Genomic DNA, 23,497 nt, shown 5'->3' with positions numbered 1-23,497 from the left:
TGTGAGGGTATGAGGCTATGACAGCAATGCCGGGGTTGAGGATTGCATAGTGTATGCCTTGTATCCCGAGAATATGGCCTTTTAATGGAGAGGACAGCTATGAGTGAAAGAATGTATAGATGATAAACAGGTTTTTTGTTTGTTTTTTTTAAACATTTCAACATATACTGGCTCTGCATGCCAGCAGTTCATCATGCACAGCAGCTTGTTAAGACAGGGGTACTCAAACAGGTCATTTGGGTCCATTCCCCCACCCCCCAGCCAGTCAGGGTTTCAGGAAATCCCTAATGAATATGCATGAGATAGTGTATGCAAATAGATCTCATGTATATTCATTAGGGATATCTGGAAACCTGACTGGCTGGAGTGGGGGCCCCCATAGGACCAGGTTGAGTACCCCTATGTTAAGGCATTGGTGTTCTGACTATTTTGGTGGGTTGTTTTTTTTAAGTATGAGTGTAATTCCTGGGGTTTTCCACATTGATTCCTATGAAGCCAGGGCAAATAAGTGTTTCAGAAATAGTGAGGTCTGGGCAGGTGTTTTTGTTCATACTGACGTCACACTAGCATATGTTCAGTGCACTTTCCCCTCCTTATTCTATAGAAGACTGATGTCACCTGAATGACTTTGTATGTCCAAAAAGGGCTAACATAGGCTCATGCATAGGATGACCAGGTAGCTGTTGCATTCCATAGCTTTAAAGTATGTGTGCACCAAAAGCTTCATTAAGTGCTCATTATGTCTCCTTTTTCCTCTATTCAACCTCCTATACAGCCTCTGCTCCATCTTTGAAAGACAATTTTTTATCTGCTTGCCTTTTTGAATAGCTGTTCACCATAGCCTCCTTTCCAGCTTCAAACTGGGTGAATTGACCCCTTCGTTCTCTCCGGGTAGTCAACAGTTTGTTCCTTTTGGGGGAACGGAGTTTTTCTGGTGCAGTCCAGATATTATTTTCAGTAAAAACATGGTATTAGAATGAAGCAAAAAATAATAAAGTGCTAGAAAAGGCCACAAATATACTTGTAGGAAAAAAAGAAAAACACTACTTTCTCTAAAGCCACATTTATTCTATGCTGTTTGGAGCAAATGGATTTTACTTACGTTGAATTAGTGTCTGTGCAAACTGAGGAACTTATATCCACTTCATTGGAAAAAAACGTTGCATTCGTCAAGTCGATGGGCTTGGGGAACGTGTCCACTCTGAGAGTGAGGTTGGTAGCGTACAGCAGAATGCATGGTTCTGTTCCATTTGTCCAATTCAGTGGGCGATCAGGAACCGTGGGGGACTGCACTTCGGTGGCCATCAGTCGCCTTCCCGTCTGTGAAGCCGAGGCTGCACGGATGGGAGCCTACGATTAAAACCAACCAAGAAGCTGTAGTTTCTAAGAAAAGCAGACTTGGGAAGGGTTATCTACACTCGAATTAACTTGCCCTCTCCGATCTCATTCAGCCTCCAGACCCATTAGATCAATGTTCTTAGGCACCCTTTATGTACCCCCTGCTAAGTCCTCAATGAAGAAACGTGCCTTCTCGATTGCTGGTCCCAATCACTGGAACAGTCTGCCTTCGGACCTGCGCTTAGAACCATGCCTGCGGACATTCAAGAAGAAACTGAAAACCTGGCTCTTCACCGAAGCCTTCACTTAAATTCCCATGCTTCCAATAAAGCACCACACTACCTATAATACACCATACATATTAATGTTTCACTTGTATATTACGCCATGTTCAAAGTATACTCATTCATTAATTGTTCTCTGTAAAAATCTAATGCTTAATTCATAATACTCCCTGTTTAATGTATACCTTATTTATTAACTGCGCACTGTTGATTGTTTACTGTTCTATGTACACCATGTATATGGTATTTCTAATGCTGGTTATCTGTAAACCGAAGCGATATGTACTTGTACATGATCTCCGGTATATAAAAGTCTTTAAATAATAATAATAATAATAATAATAATAATAAAAGAAATAGCAACAGCGTGATGAATTTCATGGTAATGATGAATTCCGTGGCTTGTACACAGAAATCTGAATAAGCGCTAGGAAAGCCAGAACCGTGCAGCTGGAGAATATAATGTAAATAAGCCTAAGGATATACTTTTCACCAAGGCCTTAAACAAGAACAAGGTTAAACTGTAATTTTGTGGCCATGTTTTGGAACACTTACCCTTTTAAATCTTGATGAACGTAAGGCCTGATATACTAAAGGGTTTTCACTTATTTTGGGTCCGATTCACTAAGCTTTGTTTTTCCCATGGACACAGAATGGGAGAAAAGCCTTAGCAAATCAGGTCCTATGAGTCAAGAGGAGAAATGCTTAGTACATCTTGCCTTTAGTGAGAGAGCTATAATAGGAAACGTCCTCCAGGGCCTGCTGTTCCCAGGCACTCTGAGGAATCCAGGGAAAGCCGGAGGTGTTTAACCAGCAGGGTACTCAAAACAGGAAATGCCTTGACCTTTAATCTTGCATGTTTTGCAGGAAGCTGTTCAGATCAGTTTAGAAAGGGTGATAAAGAAACAATCTGTTGCGCTATAAAGAGAAGCACAACAACGTGGAAAACCACCTTTCAAAAGGAGACCTACAGAACAGTTTGCGTTCCATTTTTTTCAATTTAAGAATGTCATGTGACTCCCTAAATCTCCATTCCGGCCCGTGAGCAATAATCAAACTCTTTGTGCACGACGCATAATGTTTTTGTGTTCACACTGTAATGAATGAACCGAGCAGAGGGCAAAAGTTAAAACTGTTAGGCTGTTCAACTTGTCGGAGAAGGTTTGTACTTTTTCCACACAAGAATGCAATTAGAAAGATATTTGCCATCTGTTTTGCTTTCTCATACTCAGTAACCCAGCTGATCGTGTAAACTGACAGAGCTGCACAATTCTGCGAATTAGAGCCTGAGTGAAAATATAAACAGAGGACCACATTATGTCTAGGGGAGGCTGATTTTGTAGCTCGCAATACTGCCCTTTGGATGGAGAGTGGTGGGCTTGATCTCTATGGGACACAAAGTAGATTAGATTTTTTTTTGTTTTGCTGTGAATACACCTTTATCGTTCTGGGGCTCGGTTTGCCAAAAGGTATAAGGGGGTGGAGGTGGAGAGGAAGTAGTGAGAAAGTCCATAATTGGGGGGGGGGGATAAGATGATGAAAGAAAAGGTGGCAACATTCAGGGCCATAGCAGGATGAATGGGGTCTTTATTCAAGGCGGGCAGGGACATATAGGAAGGAAGGGAGGAGAGAGAAAACAAGAGAGACACAATGTGAGAGAGAGACAGAAATGAGGTGGGGCAAGAAAGGGCGACCCAGATAAGAGCCTCAAGGAGATGGGGATCTTACCTGGGTGAGGCTTTGTAAAAAGGGAAGGGAGGGCAACCCAGAATATAAGGGGGGATGAGGTAAAATGCAAAGCAAACGAAATGAGTTAGGGATGAGAAGGAGGAGGGAGCAAAGGGCAAGAAAAGAGGGAAGAGAAGGCACACGGAAAAAACTGATTGTCTCGTTGTATGGCTCCTTTCTTTGTGGTTTCTGAAGAGTAAACCGATTCACATCTACTCGTTCTAGACCTCTCATGATCTTAAAGACCTCTATCATATCCCCCCTCAGCCGTCTCTTCTCCAAGCTGAACAGCCCTAACCTCTTCAGCCTTTCCTCATAGGGGAGCTGTTCCATTCCCCTTATCATTTTGGTCGCCCTTCTCTGCAACCTTTCCTTTTCAATTATATCTTTTTTGAGATGCGGCGACCAGAATTGCACAAGGTATTCAAGGTGCGGTCTCACCATGGAGCGATACAGAGGCATTATGACATTCTCTGTGTTATTTACCACTGCCTTCCTAATGATTTCTCATATTCTGTTTGCTTTTTTGACCGCTGCAGCACACTGAGCCGATGATTTCCATGTATTGTCCACAATTATGCCCAGTTTCTTTTCCTGGGAGGTAACTCCTAATATGGAATCTAACGTTGTGTAACTACAGGGTGGGTTACTTTTCCCCATGTGTATCACTTTGCACTTGTCCACATTAAATTTCATCTGCCATTTGCATGCCCAGTCTTCCGATCTCCCAAGGTCCTCCTGCAATTTCTCACAATTCAGTTGTGATTTAACAACTCGGAATAATTTTGTGTCACTCATCGTTTCCTTTTCCAGATCATTTATAAATATATTAAAAGCACTGGTCCCCTCCCAATACAGATCCTTGCAGCACTCCACTGTTTGCCCTCCTCCATTGAGAACACTGATCATTTAGTCCTATTCTCTGTTTCCTATTTTTTAACCAGTTTGTGATCCTGGATCAAATGAAATGCATGTAAATATAACTTATAAATATCTCCTGAGGCTATTCTGAAAATCAGGCTTCTTTGATGGCCTTGAAGACCAGACTTGAGAACTACTGCTACAGAATTATGTGCTACAGCTGGTATAATGCAAGAACCCCAAAGCCTAAACCAGTGAACTTATGTCACACTGTCATCCACTGCCTGCACTGACCACATTTTGTTAAGTGTATGCATCAGCCAGTGGCTCAGTGCTAGCACAATATATCATCATGCAGAGGTCCCTGCTTCAATTCTCGGATCAGGTCTTCCATACCCCGGGTCAGCAGGGCCTGGAGGTGCTGTGAAGGCAGCATTGACACTTCACAGCCCCCAGGGGAGGGAACTGTGATCATCAACAAGGGTGACACCTGGTGGCCAGATTTAGAGCTCAGGATACAGGGTGCATGGCTCCTGGCCTCAGGACTGTTGCAGACTAGGAATGCTGGAAAGGGAGGGTCTATTAAAACAGGGGACAATTCCCCGGGTTACAAATGAAAGCTCTGGACCCCAAGATCCTGGTACCAGATCCAGTTGAGCTGGAAGAAGGAGAAAGGAGGAAGCACCAGCCAAATAAAGGAAAGACATTGCTTACATTTTTAGGCATGAAAACACCTGGTTTTCTTTCCAGGCTTTTAATTATATCAAACTTTTTAAATGTTAAATTACATCTTCCTTAGTTGAGGACTACAAAGACATTTAAACTGATCAAGTCCTGTTCCAAACCAGTTCTAAAATATGATAAACTATTTTCTCAGTGTAATTAAAAGCTGTTCAACTTGGATTGGAGTCTGCTGTTCTACAATTTTGCTACATTCCAGTTGCCAGAATTTTAATATGTAGCTGTACAGGGAAATTACCAGTCCTGCTGGATGACAAGTGTAAAAGAATAAGGCTTGAAGTAATGAGAATCCTCCACTTCCCCCCAGATGTTAGGATAACATCTGCATGCAGGATAGGGGCACTGATTCACCCAAAGGTAAAGTTTAACCTGTTTTGTTTTTTTTTTAGCTAAGTAACTGAAGAAAATGCTGTGTCTTACATTTGTTTGGTGTGCCAGGTTTTGCAAGTATTCTTCATCCTCTACTCTTTTTGAAAAAAAAAAAAGCCAGACTGATAAAAAAAAAACAAAACACAACCCATGCGGCTGGCTAGAACCAGACTAGGGCAGTTTCACCATCTGAATTCTATAATGTGAAGCTTGGAACACTGTGAGGTCCATATTCATTAGGTAGTGGATAATTTATCTGGTTAAAGTTAGCATGTTAACTTGTCCCATATATTCAGGTGGATAAACCTCCTGCTGAATATATGCTTCCAATTACATCAATGGCAGGGAATGAGGGTAGAGGTGAATGAAAATCCATTGCAAAGATTCAAAATTACTCACATTTGTGACTAACCCAGGGTTTTCCAACATGGGGGTTAGGATCCCAAATAGGGGACACACAACCTTCAGCTGAGGTCACAAGGGCTTCAAACAGCAGTGCTCCTCAGGTGCCAGCAACAGCTTCAGTAGTAGAGGAAGGCAGCACGGGGCCTGTGAGCCAGCATTGCTCGCAGACGCTGCAGTGGCCCCCGACCTTGCATTCGTTTCTGTGGTAACAGGAAGCCTTGCGTGGGGCGCTGCAGGGTCCCATGAGCTTGCAGCGTCTCACAGGCCCCCATGCTGACCCAGCCATGAGAGGAGGGGAGGGCTGAGTGCGTATGGGCTGGTGGAGATTGCCATGGCTCCTCTCTTCTCACCCTAATCATACCCAAGAGAAAAATGTCTTTGTCTTCAGCCTGCCCTCTTTTTTTTTTCATCAGTTGTCATTCACCTTTGGCCTGCAGCCCCAAAGAAAGTATTGCCGTTGGCTCTTAGAGAAGTGGCTGTTTTTGAAAGGCGAGATCAAATGCAGGAGGGGTTGGATCAGCTGGTGAGGGACGGGCTGTGCAGGATGACAAAGAAGGAATGAGGAAATGAAAGAAGATTGACTGGAGAATATAAGCGAGGAAGTTAGGAGTAAGAGGGGATCCACTGTGGGGGATGTGAGAAAAGAGTTGGAGAGGAAGATGTGAGGCTGGGAGATGCTAGAGAGGGGATAGGGGAGAAGATGACAGTGTTAGTTGGGGGTTATAGAATGAGATGGCATCAGCTAGAGGGATACGAAAAGGGTTGAAGGAGGTGAGAAAGAAGGGATGCGCTGGGGAGAAGCTTGGGGATGTAATAGAAGGTCCGCTGGAGGGGAGAGGGTTAAGAAAAGAGGTCCTCTGGAGGAGATAGAGGTTGAGGAAGAAGATGAACTAGAGAGAATGAAGGTTGAGAAGGAGGGAGAATCAGCTGGAGTGTGATGAGGGTAAAAGTGGAGTGATTGTTGGGAGGGGTCCGCATATCTACTATTTAGTATTGGTCACCTTCTGGGGGTCATATGAATTTTCAAGTGCTAAAATAGGGTCACATTGGCTAAAAGTTTGGGAAGCTCTAAACTACCCAGTCTTTTTCTTTACACCTAGCTCAATTGATTTTCCAAACCTACATGGGCTGTCAACAACAAAACGATCACTTTCCAGAAGAAAAACATTGCCATTTTGGATACTATTTAGACTGTTTCCTAAACCAGATTCTTCAAAGATCTCACTGCAAGTGCTTGCATCTTACTAAATGTCTGCTAACTATTACAAAAATAATCTATATGTTTCTGAGCTACTTGTAATCTACAATGCCTAAATGATTTCTCTGTATTCTCATGAAATAGATCTATTTTATGGGATCTGCCAGAGATGGAGAAACTGGACTTGATAGACCTTTGGTCTGACCCAGTATGGCAATTTCTTATGTTCTTAAGCTAATCCAGGTAGGCTGCAACACTGATGCCTTCCCACCCGCACCGGGGGGACGCAGCTAGGACATGCTGGAAGCGCTCCTACCCCCCCCCCTCCCCGGAATGAGGAAGGAGAGGAGGGAGCAGCCGGTGCTGCAGCAGCTCTCCTCCCACCTGACCAGAAGATCATGTTGGTGATGTCAGAGCCAGAGAAGCTCAACCAGGTAGGACGCAACACCGACGTCTTCCCAATTGCACCAGGGGCTGCGGCTAGGGGACACTGGGAGCGCTCCTACCTCTCTGGAACGAGGAAGAAGAGGAGGGACCAGCTGGTGCTGCAGCATCACCCCACCCTCATCCCGCCCTCCCACCTGACCAGAAGATTGTGGCAGTGATGCCAGAGGCACTTGTGCCAAGAGATACGTGTCCTTGTCATATGCATGAAGGAGAACAACAGAGGAGCTTGTCCCTTCGTGTGCCCCTTCATGTGTGCCTGAGGTGCTAACCTGCGGTACGCATACTACAGTAACTTTCCTCTTGACAGAAGCCAATTTAACAATGGAACAAATACACATTATTGAACCCATACTTGATCAGGGCAGGAAAATACTAAAAAAAGAACCAAATAAGGAATAGAAGGTAAATCTTCCCCATGATTAGTAACAACTCTCCTGTAATCTCATCCTGCTTAATGTTTACACTCCTATTATTGAATGTTCAGTGACTGTCAAAAAATCCCACTGCTAAATGATCTGTTAGAGGACTTAAATCCTACTATCTTCTGCATTTCTGAAACCTGGCTGAATGACAAATATAATGTAATCATAAATCAAATTCATCAACTCATTTATGATGACTTTCACTTCCTGAGACCTAAGCATAAAGGTGAGGGTCTACTAATAATCAGTAAAAAAGAATTTAAACTTATACCTTACAAAGTACAAGTTAACCCACCCTACAAGGTGGCAATACTAAAATCTCCACAACTAAATATAGGAAAGGTCTATTGCCTCCTGGAATACTTCAAAAAGACTGCTCACCTCTAATCGAATTATTCACTAAAGCGCTTCCATCACCCGACTCTACACTAAGGGCTGGATTTTCAAAAGGTTTTGGCATTAAATCCAGAGGAGGGGGCTGGGGTGTGGGTGGGGCAGGGTCAGGCTCCCGGCACAGCGGCCATATTTGCTGCTGTGCCGGGGATCACGCGCCGGCTTCCTTCAGCCCCAGGGCTGAAGTAAGTTTGGAGATTAAAAAATAGAAAAAAGGAAAGGTAGGGGGGAAAGGGCGGGGGAGGTAAGGGAAGGTGGGGTGGGGGGGGGTAGGGAACGGGGGAAGGCAGCTGGCGCACGCAAGGTGCACAATTTTGCGCCCCCTTGCGCTCGCTGACCCCGGATTTCATAACTTGCGCGCGCAAGTTATAAAATCGGGTGTACTTGTGCTCGCGCACGCAACCTTTTAAAATCTACCTCTAATTGTAGGAGCCTTTAACCTACATGTAGATAGAACACCGAAAACCACAGCATGTGAACTCTTTTTAGATGCAATGGGATGGTCACAATTTGTAACCAACGCCACTCATAAAGCAGGACATATCCTAGATCTAATATTTGCCAACTACAATAATTGTCTAATCAATACCTCCCATAAAATATTGCCCTGGTCTGATCACCAGCTAATAAGTGGATAAACCCTCCTCAACATAAAGCAAACAAATCTCAATAATAACCAAATCTTCACCTTCAGAAAAAAGATAGAACCGGATGTACTTGAGAATCTATTAAAAATAAGCTAATTGACTTTAATCAAGTTAATGCCTCCACAGCTTTTGACTCCTGGGATAAAATCGTCAATAATATTGTAGGTAACCTAAGTCCAATTCAGACAAAAGCATTCCAAAATGAACAGAACACCTCTAAACAAAAGAAACCATGGTACAGCAAAGAGCTAATTCCTGAATTTTCTAACATCGCAGGCCTTTGAGAATCGGGCAGGGGGGGGGGCGAAGCGGGGGGGGGGGGGCCTGCAAAAGCCGGCAGCGATCGCACCACTACAGTGTTATCGCTGCTGGCTTTCGCACCCAATAGCACCACCATGAAAGGTGGCGCTAGTGGGCGAGTTATTGGCGGCAATAAGGAGTCTTACCTTTCGCCATCAGCGAATTCGTCACAGAGTCTGACCCAATCTAGGTATTGCACTCAAAAAGGGATTTTTCGCATGCAATCCCTTTAGAAAATGACCCCCTAAGACGAACCAGACACTGAGAAATAATGGCGAAAATGCCCATCTGCAGAATCCCTAGGAAAATACAGATCCCTCCTAACAAAATACCATGCACAAATCAATAAAGCAAAAAAAGACTTCTATGCAAATCAGATTCACGGTGTAATATTTAATTCCAAATTACTCTTTGATACCAGCAAACACTTAATCAAGGACCCATCCTCCTCCACAACAAGTAACTACAACTTCTCAAAGAATGCCTGCAATGAATATGCCACCTCCTTGTTACGTAAAATAGATAGATTAAAAACACAGTTCTCCACTTACTCAGCAACTAAAGAACCTGAAGAAAAACATGGGCAGTCTAAATGGAACACATTCGACATAGTAACTAAACTCAAAATAAATCAAATCATTACCAAAATTAAGCCTGCTATCCACCCCCTAGACTCAATTCTGGCAAGTTCCCTGAAAATAGTACACAGCACAATCACTTCAACAATCATAACCATAATCAACCACTTGCTCTCAGAAGGATTGGTTCCTTATGGGGCAAAAAATGCTCTGATCAACCAATCCTAAAAAATAGAACTGGAAAACTGACCATTGGGACAATTATTGACCAATATCCAACTTAATGACATAAGAAATTGCGTGCTAGATCAGACCAAGGGTCCATCAAGCCCAGCATCCTGTTTCCAACAGAGGCCAAACCAGGCCACAAGAACCTGGCAATTACCCAAACACTAAGAAGATCCCATGCTACTGATGCAATTAATAGCAGTGGCTATTCCCTAAGTAAACTTGTTCTAGAAAAAGCAGTGTTATCTCAATTGGAAAACCACCTAGAAGACAATGATTGTTATGGTTTGTGGACCCTTGACCCAAGGTATGAGTTGTTAGAACCTGTGGAGAGGAGCCCCACACGCCCACACTATCGGGAGGCGAGGTCAGGCACAGCAGGGAACTCTTCGTAAGACTGTGGAGAGGTCCCGAGGAGTCAGGAGGAATCCCCAGTAGACAAGCAGGCTGACAATATACCTGGACTGAGACCCCCGAAGGGGAAGGTGCCAGGCAGGCCGTAGAGTGGGAGGCTTGAGACTGGCATGCAGGAGGGATAGCGAAGAGACACCCTTGAGGGGCGAGTCTGCGGAGCGAGGGAGGTGCAGCTGTAGTGATGCAGGCAACCCGAGAAGCAGGAAGCCTGAGTCCGGTCTCTGATGATGACGTAGGTAGAACCCAAGGAGTGGGGAGCACAGTCTCTGTATGATAGAGAAACACAGCCCCGAGGAGCGGGGAAGTGCTGGTAGTCTCATAGCACATTATCGCGACCTCGAAGAGCGGGGAGGCGCAGACAGTCACTGTAAAGCACAAAGACACTGTCCAGAGGAGCGGGACGGTGCCAAGAGTCTCTTGAGAAGTAGGAGGACACAGCCCCGAGGAGCAGGGAAATGCTGACAGTCCAACACAACACGTAGGCACAACCCCGATCCTCAGGGAAGCGCTAGAGTAAACTCCCGAGTGGTAAAGGTGCTCCAGGGGGCAGCCCCGAGCAACAGGGAGCCTTGCAGAGTAGGACTTCAGGAAGCGCAGGGCCAGCCCGAGGAGCGGGGAAGGCCAGGAGATGAGGTCCCCAGAAGAGCGCCCACTAGCCCCGGAGGAGCGGGTACCAGACAGAGTCCCGAAGTCCAACGGAGTCCAATAGAGTAGCCACAGGAACACGGAACAGGAGCTAGTTGAGACGTACGGAACTTGTTGCCAATTCGGCTAGCTGAGGGTGAAGGTGGAGCTTAAGTACCTTGATCCGATGACATCATCAAGCAGGGATGCCCCTGTGGTTCATAAGAACATAAGAAATTGCCATGCTGGGTGAGTCCAAGAATCCATCAAGCCCAGCATCCTGTTTCCAACAGAAGCCAAACCAGGCCACAAGAACTTGGCTATTACCCAAACACTAGGAAGATCCTATGCTACTGATGCAATTAATAGCAGTGGCTATTCCCTAAGTAAACTTGATTAATAGCAGTTAATGGACTTCTCCTCCAAGAACTTATCCAAACTTTTTTAAACCCAGCTGTACCAACTGCACTAACCACATCCTCTGGCAACAAATTCCAGAGTTTAATTGTGCATTGAGTGAAAAGGCTTCAAAGGAGGGCCCAGTGACACGCACGCGTGCCTAGGAAGCCCCGGAGATGGCATAGCTGGCAGCAGCATCTCGGCCGCCACGAGAAGCCATGAGGAACACGGCAGTAGAGATTGGCTTGTGCCGTGAGCAGACCCAGGGAGGGCTGGAGAACAGTGCAAGATGCAAATAAACACGGTCGCAGCCATCTGTGACCAATGGGCATAACAATGATATTCTATACCCAAACCAATTCGGATTCAAAAAAGATTGCTCAACAGAAACTTTACTCATATCTTTAATGGACCCTGTACTACAGGGGTTTGACAATGATAAATCTTATATCCTGGTTCTAATAGATTTAACAGCAGCCTTTGACACTGTGGACCATACCCTGCTATGCCATCAGATGAGAAAAATTGGAATAGACGGAAGTGTTCTCAAATGGTTCTCTTCCTTCCTAGCTGATAGGTCATTTCAAGACAAAGTGGGAAACCACCTATCTGACACATTCCCTATTGATACAGGAGTCCCTCAGGGTTCAGCTCTCTCGGCAACACTTTTCAACATTTATATGCTTCCTCTGTATACACTACTAGTGGAACTAGGAATCAACTTCTTCCTACGCAGATGACATACAGTTCTACATTCCATTCGCCAAATCATTTGAAAATACAGCATCAACACTCTCAACATACATAAAGGAGAAACAGCAAGAGCTATCTCAGCTTAAACTAACACTAAACGCAACCCCCCCCCCCCCCTCCCCTGAAATTGTGTGCCTAAGAAGAAACTCCTCTATAGTTAAACTGCCACCTCCAGACCTGGGTAATTTTCACATTACACCTTCTGAACAAGTACGGGTCCTAGGAATACAGATCGATGAGGATTTCACAATGAAAAAGAACATAAACAATTTAATTAAAACCGGATTCTCCAAGCTGTGAATATTATATTGGTTGAAACCTTTAAAACATTCCAGGAATTCCGCACTGTTTTACAAACACTAATATTCTCGAACATAGGTTACAGCAACTCCCTATTACTAGGCCTACCTTCAGGACTATTAAAACCACTACAGTTACTACAAAATGCTGCAGCAAGACTTCTATTAGGGACAAGGAAATTTGACCACATCATCCCCTCACTGATAGCTCTGCACTGGCTGCCAGTACAATCCAGAATCCATTATAAAGTACTAACACTAATTTTTATCATCAACAACAGAAAACCCTGCTTAATAGGCGTGAATCTCCAACCATACACACCAAAGCGAACCCTAAGATCGCAAAACAAAGGACTATAACTGTGCCTACAACACGGAGTACACACCTAACGCAAATAAGAGACCGAATGTTCGCCATAGCAGGCCCCCATGTTGTGGAATTCTCTACTAGAGAGGTTACATCTGATAACACAGAAAGAGTTTCAAACGTGAGCTGAAAACCTGGCTCTTCAAAAATGCATATGATCTAATGTAAAATATTGATTTGCAGAAAACTACAATTTTAAAAACATTGATAATATTAGAAGATTGAATGATAAGTAATGTAAAGTTTACTAAGACAATTCTCAGGCTAATGTATGAAGAGTATTGAAATGGAAATTATATATCACAAATAACTAGAGGGCTAGGATAGTAAACGTTTGAGAGGTTGTGCTGACTTATAACATGAACGTCATTTTTGTAAACCGTTGTGATCTTCTTTTGGCATGATGGGATTTAAAATGCCTAAATAAATAAATAAATAAATAAATAAATAAATACTTGCAACCTGGACTGGCCATTGTCAGAGACAGGAAGCTGGGCTTGAAGGATCTTGGTCTGACCCAGCATGGCATTTCTTATGGTCTTACGTGTAACCCCCTCTTCAGGGATCTGCCAGAATGCAAGGGCCACTCTTATTCTCGGGTCTCCCTCTCTACATGTCTGCACAGTCTTTTGGCCACCAGGATGCCAGGGTTCTTTCAGCTGGGGGGAGGACAAGCCTCCGGGGCCCTAGGCTCACTGGGGTGGGAATCCTTGAACAGTCTCTCACTCTCTTCTCGATGCTCTCACAATGGTACTCACTCCTGGCATTTCTTGTGTTCTTACGTGCAACCCCTTCTTCAGGGATCTTCCAGAATGCAAGGGCCGTTCTTCCTTGCAGTTAAAGCATTTTTAAACATTACTCAACTATAGGGGTGAATTGACAGCTTTCCATTTTATTTTATTTTCAAAAAATCATTGGCGCTGGTAGTTCTTGGAATTGAGTCACCAAGCCCTTAAAGGTTTAGGATGCACTATTGCTCAGTCAAGATTAGCCGGTCACTTTTGGATCCTGTGACTGGGAAGAATAAGTGGATCTTTGATGTAGTCAGCAGCAACCCACCACCATCACTGCCAGCTACCAGTGGTGAGAGAGACTGGCATCAGAGCAAGTTAAGTGGGTAGAATCAGAGTGTGGTCCCATGGTCAGGACCTTATCCCCTACAGGAGTGCTAATAATTTACCTGTTGAATCCAGGAGACTCAGCTGCCACCTTGCTGGTGAGTTTGCCTTAACTGATGGAATCCAATCAGTTGATGAAGTCATACACTAGTGAATATTTTCTAGAATCCTGTTTCCTTCCCATGTAATTCAACTGAGGAAAAGCCATTTTATCAGGACAACACTTTCAAATTAGTATTTCAGCGTAGCTGGCAGACTGTTATGGAATACACAAGCCAAAGAGGTATGTAGCACTTTTCCATACTGCTAAATAATCTTGTATCTTTCTCTTTTGTTTTTCTTCCCACCAGCTTCTGCTGCCCATTGGGTAGAGATTTTGACAGCACACCACAGAATGGAAGACGCTCCTGGTGTATGCAACATATGCTGACAATAACTTAAAGAATTATTTTTCTTAAATCTTTCAATTTAGAGGTCTTCTCTTTATAGAGATGAGGATCCCTACCTATTGTTGGTCCAGTTACTGCAGGATGCCATAGCAGAGATGGAAATTCCTGCCATGATGGCCTGTAAGTGGGTTCTGAATGTCCTGAGGCAGCACTCATAAAAATCTAAGCTAGCTACATAAATCCTGCAACTGGCCCAAGGATTTCCTCTGGTCAACCCCCTCAAAGTCTGCGGGAGGAGAACACTGGCAGCAACAGAGGTGGTGGCAGGAACATGGAGGTATGAGGAAGAGGAGCAGCAGCCCAGCACTGATCTCACTCTCCTTCCAGTCCTAGAGTGCGAGACGTGCGGCATGGGTGGCCCCTGACCTGAGTAAAGACATGTGGCCACACACAGAAACGAAGAAGTGTCAGCAAAAAAAGGACCTTATGGCCCATCCGGTCTGCCTAGCAAGCTCCCATAGTTATCAGTTTCCCATACTTATCAGTTACTCAGTCCGCAAGGTCAGGGCTCTTGTTGGTTACTGTTTGAGTCCAATTTCCCTCCCTCCCCCTCCCCCGCCGTTGAAGCAGAGAGCAATGATGGAGTTGCATCAGAAGTGTAGCATCAGCCTTTTTGGTTAAGGGTAGTAACCGCCTCATCAAACAAGTTACCCCCATGCTTATTTGTTTTCCCAGACTGTACAGTTCAATGTCCTTGTTGGTTGTTGTCTGAATCCAATTCTTCTTTCCATGCACACCCTCACCAGCATGCATACAGATGGATGGACAAACAGACAGATGGACTAACCCTCCACACTCCCTCCCCCCCCCCCCTTTAAAAAGAGTTAGAATTATTCATTGGAATACCAAAATGTAAATCAGAACAGACCTAAGGATATAAAGAGAAGATTTAAGCTATTGGACCCACACCGAATCAAATATCAATGAAAGCCAAACTTTAATCTAAATTAACAAAACTTTAGCCTCCATTCTTAATTTCTTGTGCATTCATGGTTTAAATAATAAATAGGTACAACTCCAAAACTTGAAAGCATTATAGCAACAGCTGAAGCACAAATTACAAAATGAGCAAAGTTGGATATCTCAGTGGGCCCAACAAACTGCTAAGCAGATCTTCCAAATCCACACTGAGAAGTTACAGAATTAATCAGACGTACTTATACTTGAAAGCCAAACCTGTAATCTCAGCCTCCACGCAGCACTGTTTGATTCCATGTAGGGAATCTGTAGCAGAAGGATAACATTTTTCAATACAGAACTACAAAGAAACATCAAGATGGGGAACGACACTGGTTGCTGCAATTTAGCAAAGTACTGGACTGTAAAGTTACTAATGAAGAGCTCTGATGATTGTTAGTGGTCATGTCCATGCCCCACTGAACATGCTCAGGAGCCCTTTGTCATCCTGGTCAGGGAAGGAGACTGGGGACGAAGCATTCTACAGTTAGCTGGCCTCAGACCTCCAGGGCCTGAATATGAGTTGCTCAACACTTGACACATTATATTGTAAAGGTATTGTAGGGAAAGACAGATAGAAAACTAGCAACTAAAATAAAAGGGTTTTTTCCAGGTTAGTGTTAGCAAGCATTGCGCCATATACTTTTCCCACCTACCCTTGTAAAGCAAAGTGCATTGCCCTGTTCTTGCCCACATTGTTTATTTATTTATTTGTTTGATTCTTTGATTTGATTTATATTCCGCTTCTCAGCCCTTCAAAACGGATTACATTCAGGTACTGTAGGTATTAAAATTAATCTACCAGAAGGACCACGCTGTTCAGAAGTTGTGTTATAAGGCTGTTAGAAAATCAATAAAAACGATTTAAACATAAAATTCATCTACCATTTTTCTATCAATTTACCATTGATTTATAACCATATATATAGCAAGAGAGAGATTGAAAGAAATATATGATATATACACTGTGTATATATATTCAATGTCTTTACAGTATGCTATATTGGATATTGATATGTCTCTTTCTATCTCTTTGTGTGTGTGTATGTGTATATGTGTGTGTGTGTGTGTATATATATATATATATATATATATATATATAATAGAAACAAATTATCAGGCAATATGTAATACTATCTAGTGCTTAGAATACATGAAAAACACTCCAAAGTATTATAGTTATAGATCACATTGCACTTTATTTAATCCCATAGGTGCTTTTGCCCTACTCCTTTGGAGTGTTTTTCATATATATATATATATATATATATATATATATATATATATATATATCAGGAGCATAAAGTGACTGCCAAAGTTGGTGGTGCCTCAGAAAATCACTACCCCCATCCCCACTATAAAAGGTGCTGGGGCTGGAAACCCCCAAGTACCCTTCCATCAGGGTCCTGGTTAGTAAAAGAGGCAGGAGGGCTACCCACTCGCCTCTTGCCCCTCCAATATCCCTTAAAAGTGGCGCTGGCCAGCTGTGAGACCAGTTCCATAGTGAAGTCAAAATGATGGTGCTCTCGTGGTTGGCCGGCACCATTCTTTTGCACAGCTGTACAAACACATGGCCTATAAACCCCCAGAGTGGTTCATGTGAACCACCGCTTCCTTATTGAGGTATAGTTATAATGTTTATGCAAAAACAAACCCAGAAAGCCTTTTTTGTGCACCCATTTTGACAAAATACCACATTAATAAGCTGCTTTGCATGATTTTGCATCGCAGTAGCTCGTTAATGTGGCATTTGAGTAAACGTTTGCCCTACAAGGAAACGTTCACTACTGCAAAAGCCACTTCAGCTAAAATTTTTGCAAAAGGGTTTTTTTGGTAGAAAAAATTTGCCCAAAATGGCTGCATTTTTGCGAGTTTGCACATTTACAGTAATTTTGCATAATGTTAACACTTAAATCCTTCCCATGGAAATATTTTGCATCTCAGTCCATCAGCCTGTTAGCATTTAGCTGTCTATTTAGCCATGCAACGTGACATGCAGCAAGGAGAGAATACTCTGGTTTGCAAATTCGTGTTACGCACAAATCTTTGAAAACTGAACTCAAAACGCCCTTGGCTTTATTTGCTCTAAGTATGTTCGGCAGTACTGAAAAGGGAAAACAAAAGTCTTCACAATGAAATCCTCACAGTCTCTTCTATGCAAAGCCTGGAATAGCAACATGCCTGCTTCTTTAGCCAGACAGAGCAGAACGGAGATGATTATATGGCACACCCAGAGAGGAAAAAATACTAAGGTCAAATGACTGTGGGATCTGGTGATAGTATTAGAATGACATCACACTGTTGTCGAAATACTATTGAGTCAGAGAAAGATAAATTCTGAAGTTTTTGTGCCTGCATGTGTTACATCTAAATGCTGATGATTTACTCACCCTAGAAGGTCGCAGTGCAGTATAAATTGCTGAAAATGTAATTCCTTGGCCCAGCAAGATCTTAGTCAGCTTACCAATTTGTTTATCTACAAATAGAATATATCGAATGTTATCAAATGAATTCTTGCTTCTGATATAGCTAAAATTTCATTTTATGAAACCTATTTCTTTTTTGCTTTTGGATAAAAGAAAAGACAAAGGCATTTTAACCCTTAACAACAGTGATATAACTTTATCGGGCTTCCAAGATGGTCGAAGTCACGTTCATAGAGGAACCATGGTAAATACCCAAACTTAAATGAGCATAGGCAAGTTGAATTTTTTTATTTATTTCTAATGTTATATATATCACAGTCTGGGATTTGATTGAGGCAGTTTACATGTATAAAAATAAAACATACAAGACAGAGCGTAGTACAAAAATAAAAGCAGTGCATAATACAAAAAAATAATTTCCTCATAAGAGGAAAACAATAATGACATCACACCTCATATGTTTTGTACAGATGACCATAAACCAGATCTGCAGTGTCAGAAAGTTAAGGCAAACAGATGAGTTTCCAAGTTTGTATTGAACTCCTTAGCGCTACATATTAACTGGAGTGAGTCAGGAAAGGCGTTTCAGGGGATAGGCCCTGTGACAGAAAAGGTGCACCTTCTAGTGAGATCAAGCCTTGGTAATTTGATTGTAGGAACCTCAAGAAGATTTTTGCTCATTGAATGAAGGTATCTACCGGTTGGTAACTACGCAGACTAGAGCGTGACTAAAATGAAGCTTTGTTATATAATAGATTATGAATAATAGTAAGAACAGCCTGTGCATGAATGTTGCACTTTGAATCATGTGGTTCAAACCACAACATTTGGCCCCATCCTAGCAGGGGAGGAGGGAAGAGAGAGGACACCATTGTTTCAAAATGATATGACCCGGTCAGTGAGGGGATCCAGAGGGGGCAGAGAGGGTGTGAACTAAGGATCACTGTGGGGTGAATGAAGGATATTGGGGGGGGGGGGGAGGGAACTGGAAAAAGTGAGGGGTTGGGGGGAGGGAAAGGTGAGTAGGGTGATAGGGCTCTCTACTCCCCCAACCAGCATCCCAACTCTTCTCCCTTTGGCCTCTCCCCTCAGCCAAAATCTCTCTCTACCCTTGTTCCCTTCAGCCTCTATTATGAACCCTCCACTTCCTTCAGCCTCCCTTCTCTAGTTCCTCCTCTCTTTCAGCCTCCCTCCTTCTCTTTGCCCCTGCTCCCTCGTCCCTTCTCTTCCTTCTTCCTCCTATACCCACACAAGGACCACCATATTATGTAAGGGCTGAAGAGCCTTTGCTGTTTTTCTTGGAGGCAGGGCCTCTCTTCCTGGCCCCCTGACCTCTCCTCTTTCTCTCCGGTCTCCCCTTCTTCAGCCCCCTTCTTCTTTCTTTTTAGCACCCCCACCTATATCCCTATCCCCCTTCTACTTCAGCATTCCACTTCTTCCCCTATCCCCTATCCCCACTCCTTCTCTCTTCCCATCTCCCCACTTCACCACCATATATCTCTGCCCCATCGCCACTCCCTCTTGCTCTTGCCGTTTGTCCCATCCCCCCTTCTACTTCCCTCCTCTCTTCTCCCCTGCTCCTACTCCTCTTGCTCTCCTCCCTGCGCCCACTCCTCCTCCTCCTGTTGCTCTCTCAACCTCCTTGGCCCCTCTCCCACCCTTCTCCCACAAAAAAAACCAAAAACCTGACCAAGGCTCAGTGGCTGCAACGTACACCATATCCTGTGGGCACTGCTGAGATTTTGTTGTTTTTCTTATAGGGGTGGTTTTTTCACATAACAGCCCTCATTATTGGTACTTGTGATCTTCTTCGTCTAGTACAGAATAGTTGCTAAGTACTGACATTTCTATTAGTAATGCTGTTTTTGTCATTTTCTCCTTTACCACTATGTCTGGCATTTTAGCATCAAGCATTTATTTTGTCTGGGAATGAGTAATTATACTCTACAATGTATGTGAAGTAAGACAGAACTATAAATACAATGTAAAAAAAATTGACTGTGAAAATGTGTGCGGATCTTGGGATGGAGTTGGGGGTAGAGCTTAATTGACACCCCTTCCCCCCAACCAAAAGCACGTTCCACTGCCCCTGGAAGTGACTAAATTGCTTCCAACCATTGAGGTTGTTTGACAAAATAAAATTAAAAATTATATGAGGGAAATATATCATTTTAGATAAGTGATTTGTGTAGTTTATCTGACTTCATAGATATTGTGCTATTCAATAATATAATCGCAAGATTCCACTGAAAAAGCTACGATATGTGCTGAAACAAGAGGCTCTTGTAGGGATTTGGTAATTGGGATTTAGTAATTATTGAAACAGTGATTTTAAATTGTGGTAGTGTCAGAAATCTTGGCACAATCGTGATACAGTACGTGTTCATAGATATGATATATTACTGTTGGCAAGAGATGCAATGATAAGTTAGACATTATGTATTATCAACATCTGTTGACAATTTGGATGTAAACCTGATAATATTGAAGAGTTAGATGTTCTATGTTACTTAGATATATCATTTTTATCTAATTGTATATGAATGTGTGAGAGAGTGTGTCTTTTAACACTGTTGCGTAATGAAAGTAACACTTTCATGTTTGAATAAGAAAAATGTTTTTTTGTTGTTATATTGAGTGTATATCTGAAATATTATATAACATGTTATTGGGGTCCCTATACTTATTGCTGGTCTTATAAGGATCAAAGTTGGAGATGATAAGGCCTGAAATGGGCTACCAATGGAGGAGGAGAATGCCGGCGCTGTTAACAGATTTTTGGGCCTGCTTGGGACTGATATGGAGAGGAGCGGTGGGTAAAAGGCTGAGAGGTCTTTATAGAATCTCTGGAATAGCTTTAGAATGGTTCAGGTCCAATTTGTCTGACAGGTTGCAGCAGATGAGAATGAATGGAGAATGTTCTGCATGGCATTCCGTTAGGACTGGGGTCCCGCAGGGCTCGGCCCTGACTGCTTCCTTATTCAACATCCCTCTGTCACCTATCTGTAGACTGTTGCCTAAGATCTGTGCAGGATACAGGCTGTACGTGGATGACATACAGTTCTTTGTTCCTGTACAATCATCATGGTCTGATACACTCAATCTAATTACAGTTTGTCTCGCTGCAATTAAAGAGTGATTTATGCATAATAAATTGTTATTAAGTTTGTCTAAAACGAGATCATAGTGTTTCTATGGTCTACGGGCAGTTAGTGTTATCCACTATTCCTCTTGAGAATACTGAGTTCTCTATAGTAGCTTGTGCGAAAAGTTTAGGTGTTTTGATTGACACAAATTTAATTTTTTGAGAGCAATTTGAAGCCATAGTAAAATCTGGGTTTTACAAACTTCGGCCTAGATTCATCAAATTGCTATAAATATAGCGGAAATAGCGCCGGTGCTAAAAAAAAATGGGCATAGTTAGGATAATTTCCTGTGTATCGCATTGCAGAGGAAATGATCGCATCACGTATTACATCAGCATGTAGCGCGTTGTGTCGCACTTTGCGTCAGCACGTTGCTCATCACAACAATTAAGTTGACTTAGAAAATAGCCACTGCTATTACTAGCAACAGTAGCATGGAATAGACTTAGTTTGTGGGTACTTGCCAGGTTCTTATGGCCTGGATTGGCCACTGTTGGAAACAGGATGCTGGGCTTGATGGACCCTTGGTCTGACCCAGTATGGCATGTTCTTATGTTCTTATCATTTTACGCAGCACACATTGATTTCTGTGTGGCACGTTATTTTTCAAGTTTAGATATACCATCTTCCTGCAGCTGCCTCTTTGAGGGTGTGTCAGGAGTTGGAGAGAGGAGAGGAGAGTTGATGAGTGGATTAGTGGGAGTAGGTGTTTATAAATTTTGATTTCCTGAGTGCGTTGTCTTGTCTTCTGTTCTCATTTGTTTCCCTTTACCTTAGTCTTTTGTCTTCTTTGTGTGAGTGAAAGTTTTTGTCAGTTTGTCTTATTTGTCTGTCTGTGTTTGTGCCAGGAGGAGGAATGTTGGTGAGGAGTGGTGAGTCATGGTGGTGAAGTGGAGATGTGGTGAGGAAGAGTGGTGAGACCTGGTAGTGAAGCAAGGAGGAGTGGTGAGGCATGGTAGTGAGGAGGATGAATGGGGAGGGGTGATGAGGTGTAGTGTGTTGAGTGGAGAGGATGGGGCGTGAGAGGCAGGAGGAGAGGAGTGGGATGGGAGAGGAGAGAAGGAGGGAAGACTATGGCAGGCATGCTAGAGGAAGGAAGAGGAGTAAGAGTAGGGACAAGGACAGGAGTAGAGATAGGGAGGGGGAATGGACAGGAGGAGGTGGAAGGAGGAAAAGGATAAGTCGGAGAGTCTGGTGGGAGGGATAGACAGACGGGCAGAGGGGAGGGGGGAGTTGGTAGGACAGAGAGGAAGGGAGACAAGTGCAGGACGGGGGAGGAAAAAAGGGAAGATTGGAGTGGGAGCAAGAATCAAGAAAGGGAAGACACCTCTCCAGAAGCAGCAGCCAGAAAGCAGGGAGCGTTCACCTGAGGGCGTTGAATTTCAGCTAAGGCTGATATACGTGAACAAGTATAAATACCTAACTACTATAAGGACCTTATAGCTAGTTTCTCTCTCTCTCTCTCTCTCTCTCTCTCTCTCTCTCTCACTCTCTCTTGCTGTGTAATATAGCCTTAACAGGTGCAAAAAGGCCATAACGCGGCTTGGAAAATAACCCTTAGTCCGTAACTGATGAGATTATGTCATTGGGTATACAATATACAGCAAGACCTCCAATTTTCTGCAGCAACTCAGTGGTAGATTCTGTGTGAAAATTCTGCAGGAAAGCTGCAACATATTATACAGGTTATATTTTTTAACTGGTAAAATATTTTCCTTAAAAAAAAAATGTTCAACCTTTTCTTCTGTGAGTCTGGATAATTTATTTTATTCTTTTTCATTCTCTTTTCTTTCTTACTTTCAGGTAGCTCTTTCTTTTTTTTTTACTTTTCATATGATTTTTCCCAGTTCCTTTCTTCTGGTCTCTATCTTTATTTCCTCATGCCAAACTCAAACCCATGCTTTCACAACAGCCCTGTTGCTCTCTGGCTCCCAAAGGTGGCACTTTAATTACCAGTCTGTTCTTCCCTTCTGATACTTACCAGAGCCTGTCATTATCCCCCTGTTCTCTACAGTTCCTCCTCCCTCCCCAGCCTCACCCTTCTGACCTTTCATCCTTCTTCCCAGCTTTACCCTTCCAATCCCTCTCCTTCCTGCCCCCCCCCCCCCCCCCATCCTCACTCCCACCCAAGTTTGACAGTAGAGCTGTGGGAGTCTCTAGCCCAATGGGACAAGAGACGCATTAGCAGCAGCTGCTGGACTGGCTCGGCAGGAGAAGAGCAGGGCCTGCCTAGCGGGATAAGAAAAGCAACAGCTATTGGGCTAGGAAGAAGGGGAGCAGAGCAGCAGCAATGAGGGAAGGGCAGTTTGTTTCAATTCTGTGTCCCTGTTGGACAATTGTGTAGAAATTGCAGAATATCAGAATAAATAGACAGATAAGATACACATTCTGAAGCAGTTACTACAGTGTTATGGTTAAGTAGGAAAGTGGGAGAGAGATCTGGTAGTAATTAACAACAGGGCTTAATTTGTAGGCAAGAAGGAGGTGGAACTGTGGGATGGAGGTAAGGTGGAGCAGAGCTAGAGCCAGGTCTGACTAGTGCAAAGGGGCAGGACCAGGGCCGGATGTGAAAACTGTCTCCAAAACACATGCCCTCTCTCTCAAAC

The 23,497-nt window shown here is 43.4% G+C and overlaps 1 protein-coding gene across 1 annotated transcript in view; it reads right to left on the bottom strand.

The window, feature by feature from the left end:
• The window catches only part of LOC115099085 (V-type proton ATPase subunit S1-like), a 120,644-nt gene that overhangs the window by 28,949 nt on the left and 68,198 nt on the right, over nucleotides 1-23,497 (bottom strand). Inside the window, exons 6-7 of the mRNA XM_029616397.1 lie at nucleotides 17,710-17,795; nucleotides 1,103-1,350 (exon numbers count right to left, since the gene is read on the bottom strand). Of these exons, the coding sequence (XP_029472257.1) occupies nucleotides 1,103-1,350; nucleotides 17,710-17,795 (334 nt within the window). The remainder of the gene's footprint in view (nucleotides 1-1,102; nucleotides 1,351-17,709; nucleotides 17,796-23,497) is intronic.

Source organism: Rhinatrema bivittatum, chromosome 9 (assembly GCF_901001135.1).
Source record: "Rhinatrema bivittatum chromosome 9, aRhiBiv1.1, whole genome shotgun sequence".
NCBI lineage: Eukaryota > Metazoa > Chordata > Amphibia > Gymnophiona > Rhinatrematidae > Rhinatrema > Rhinatrema bivittatum.
This window is presented reverse-complemented; position numbering and strand designations above follow the sequence as displayed.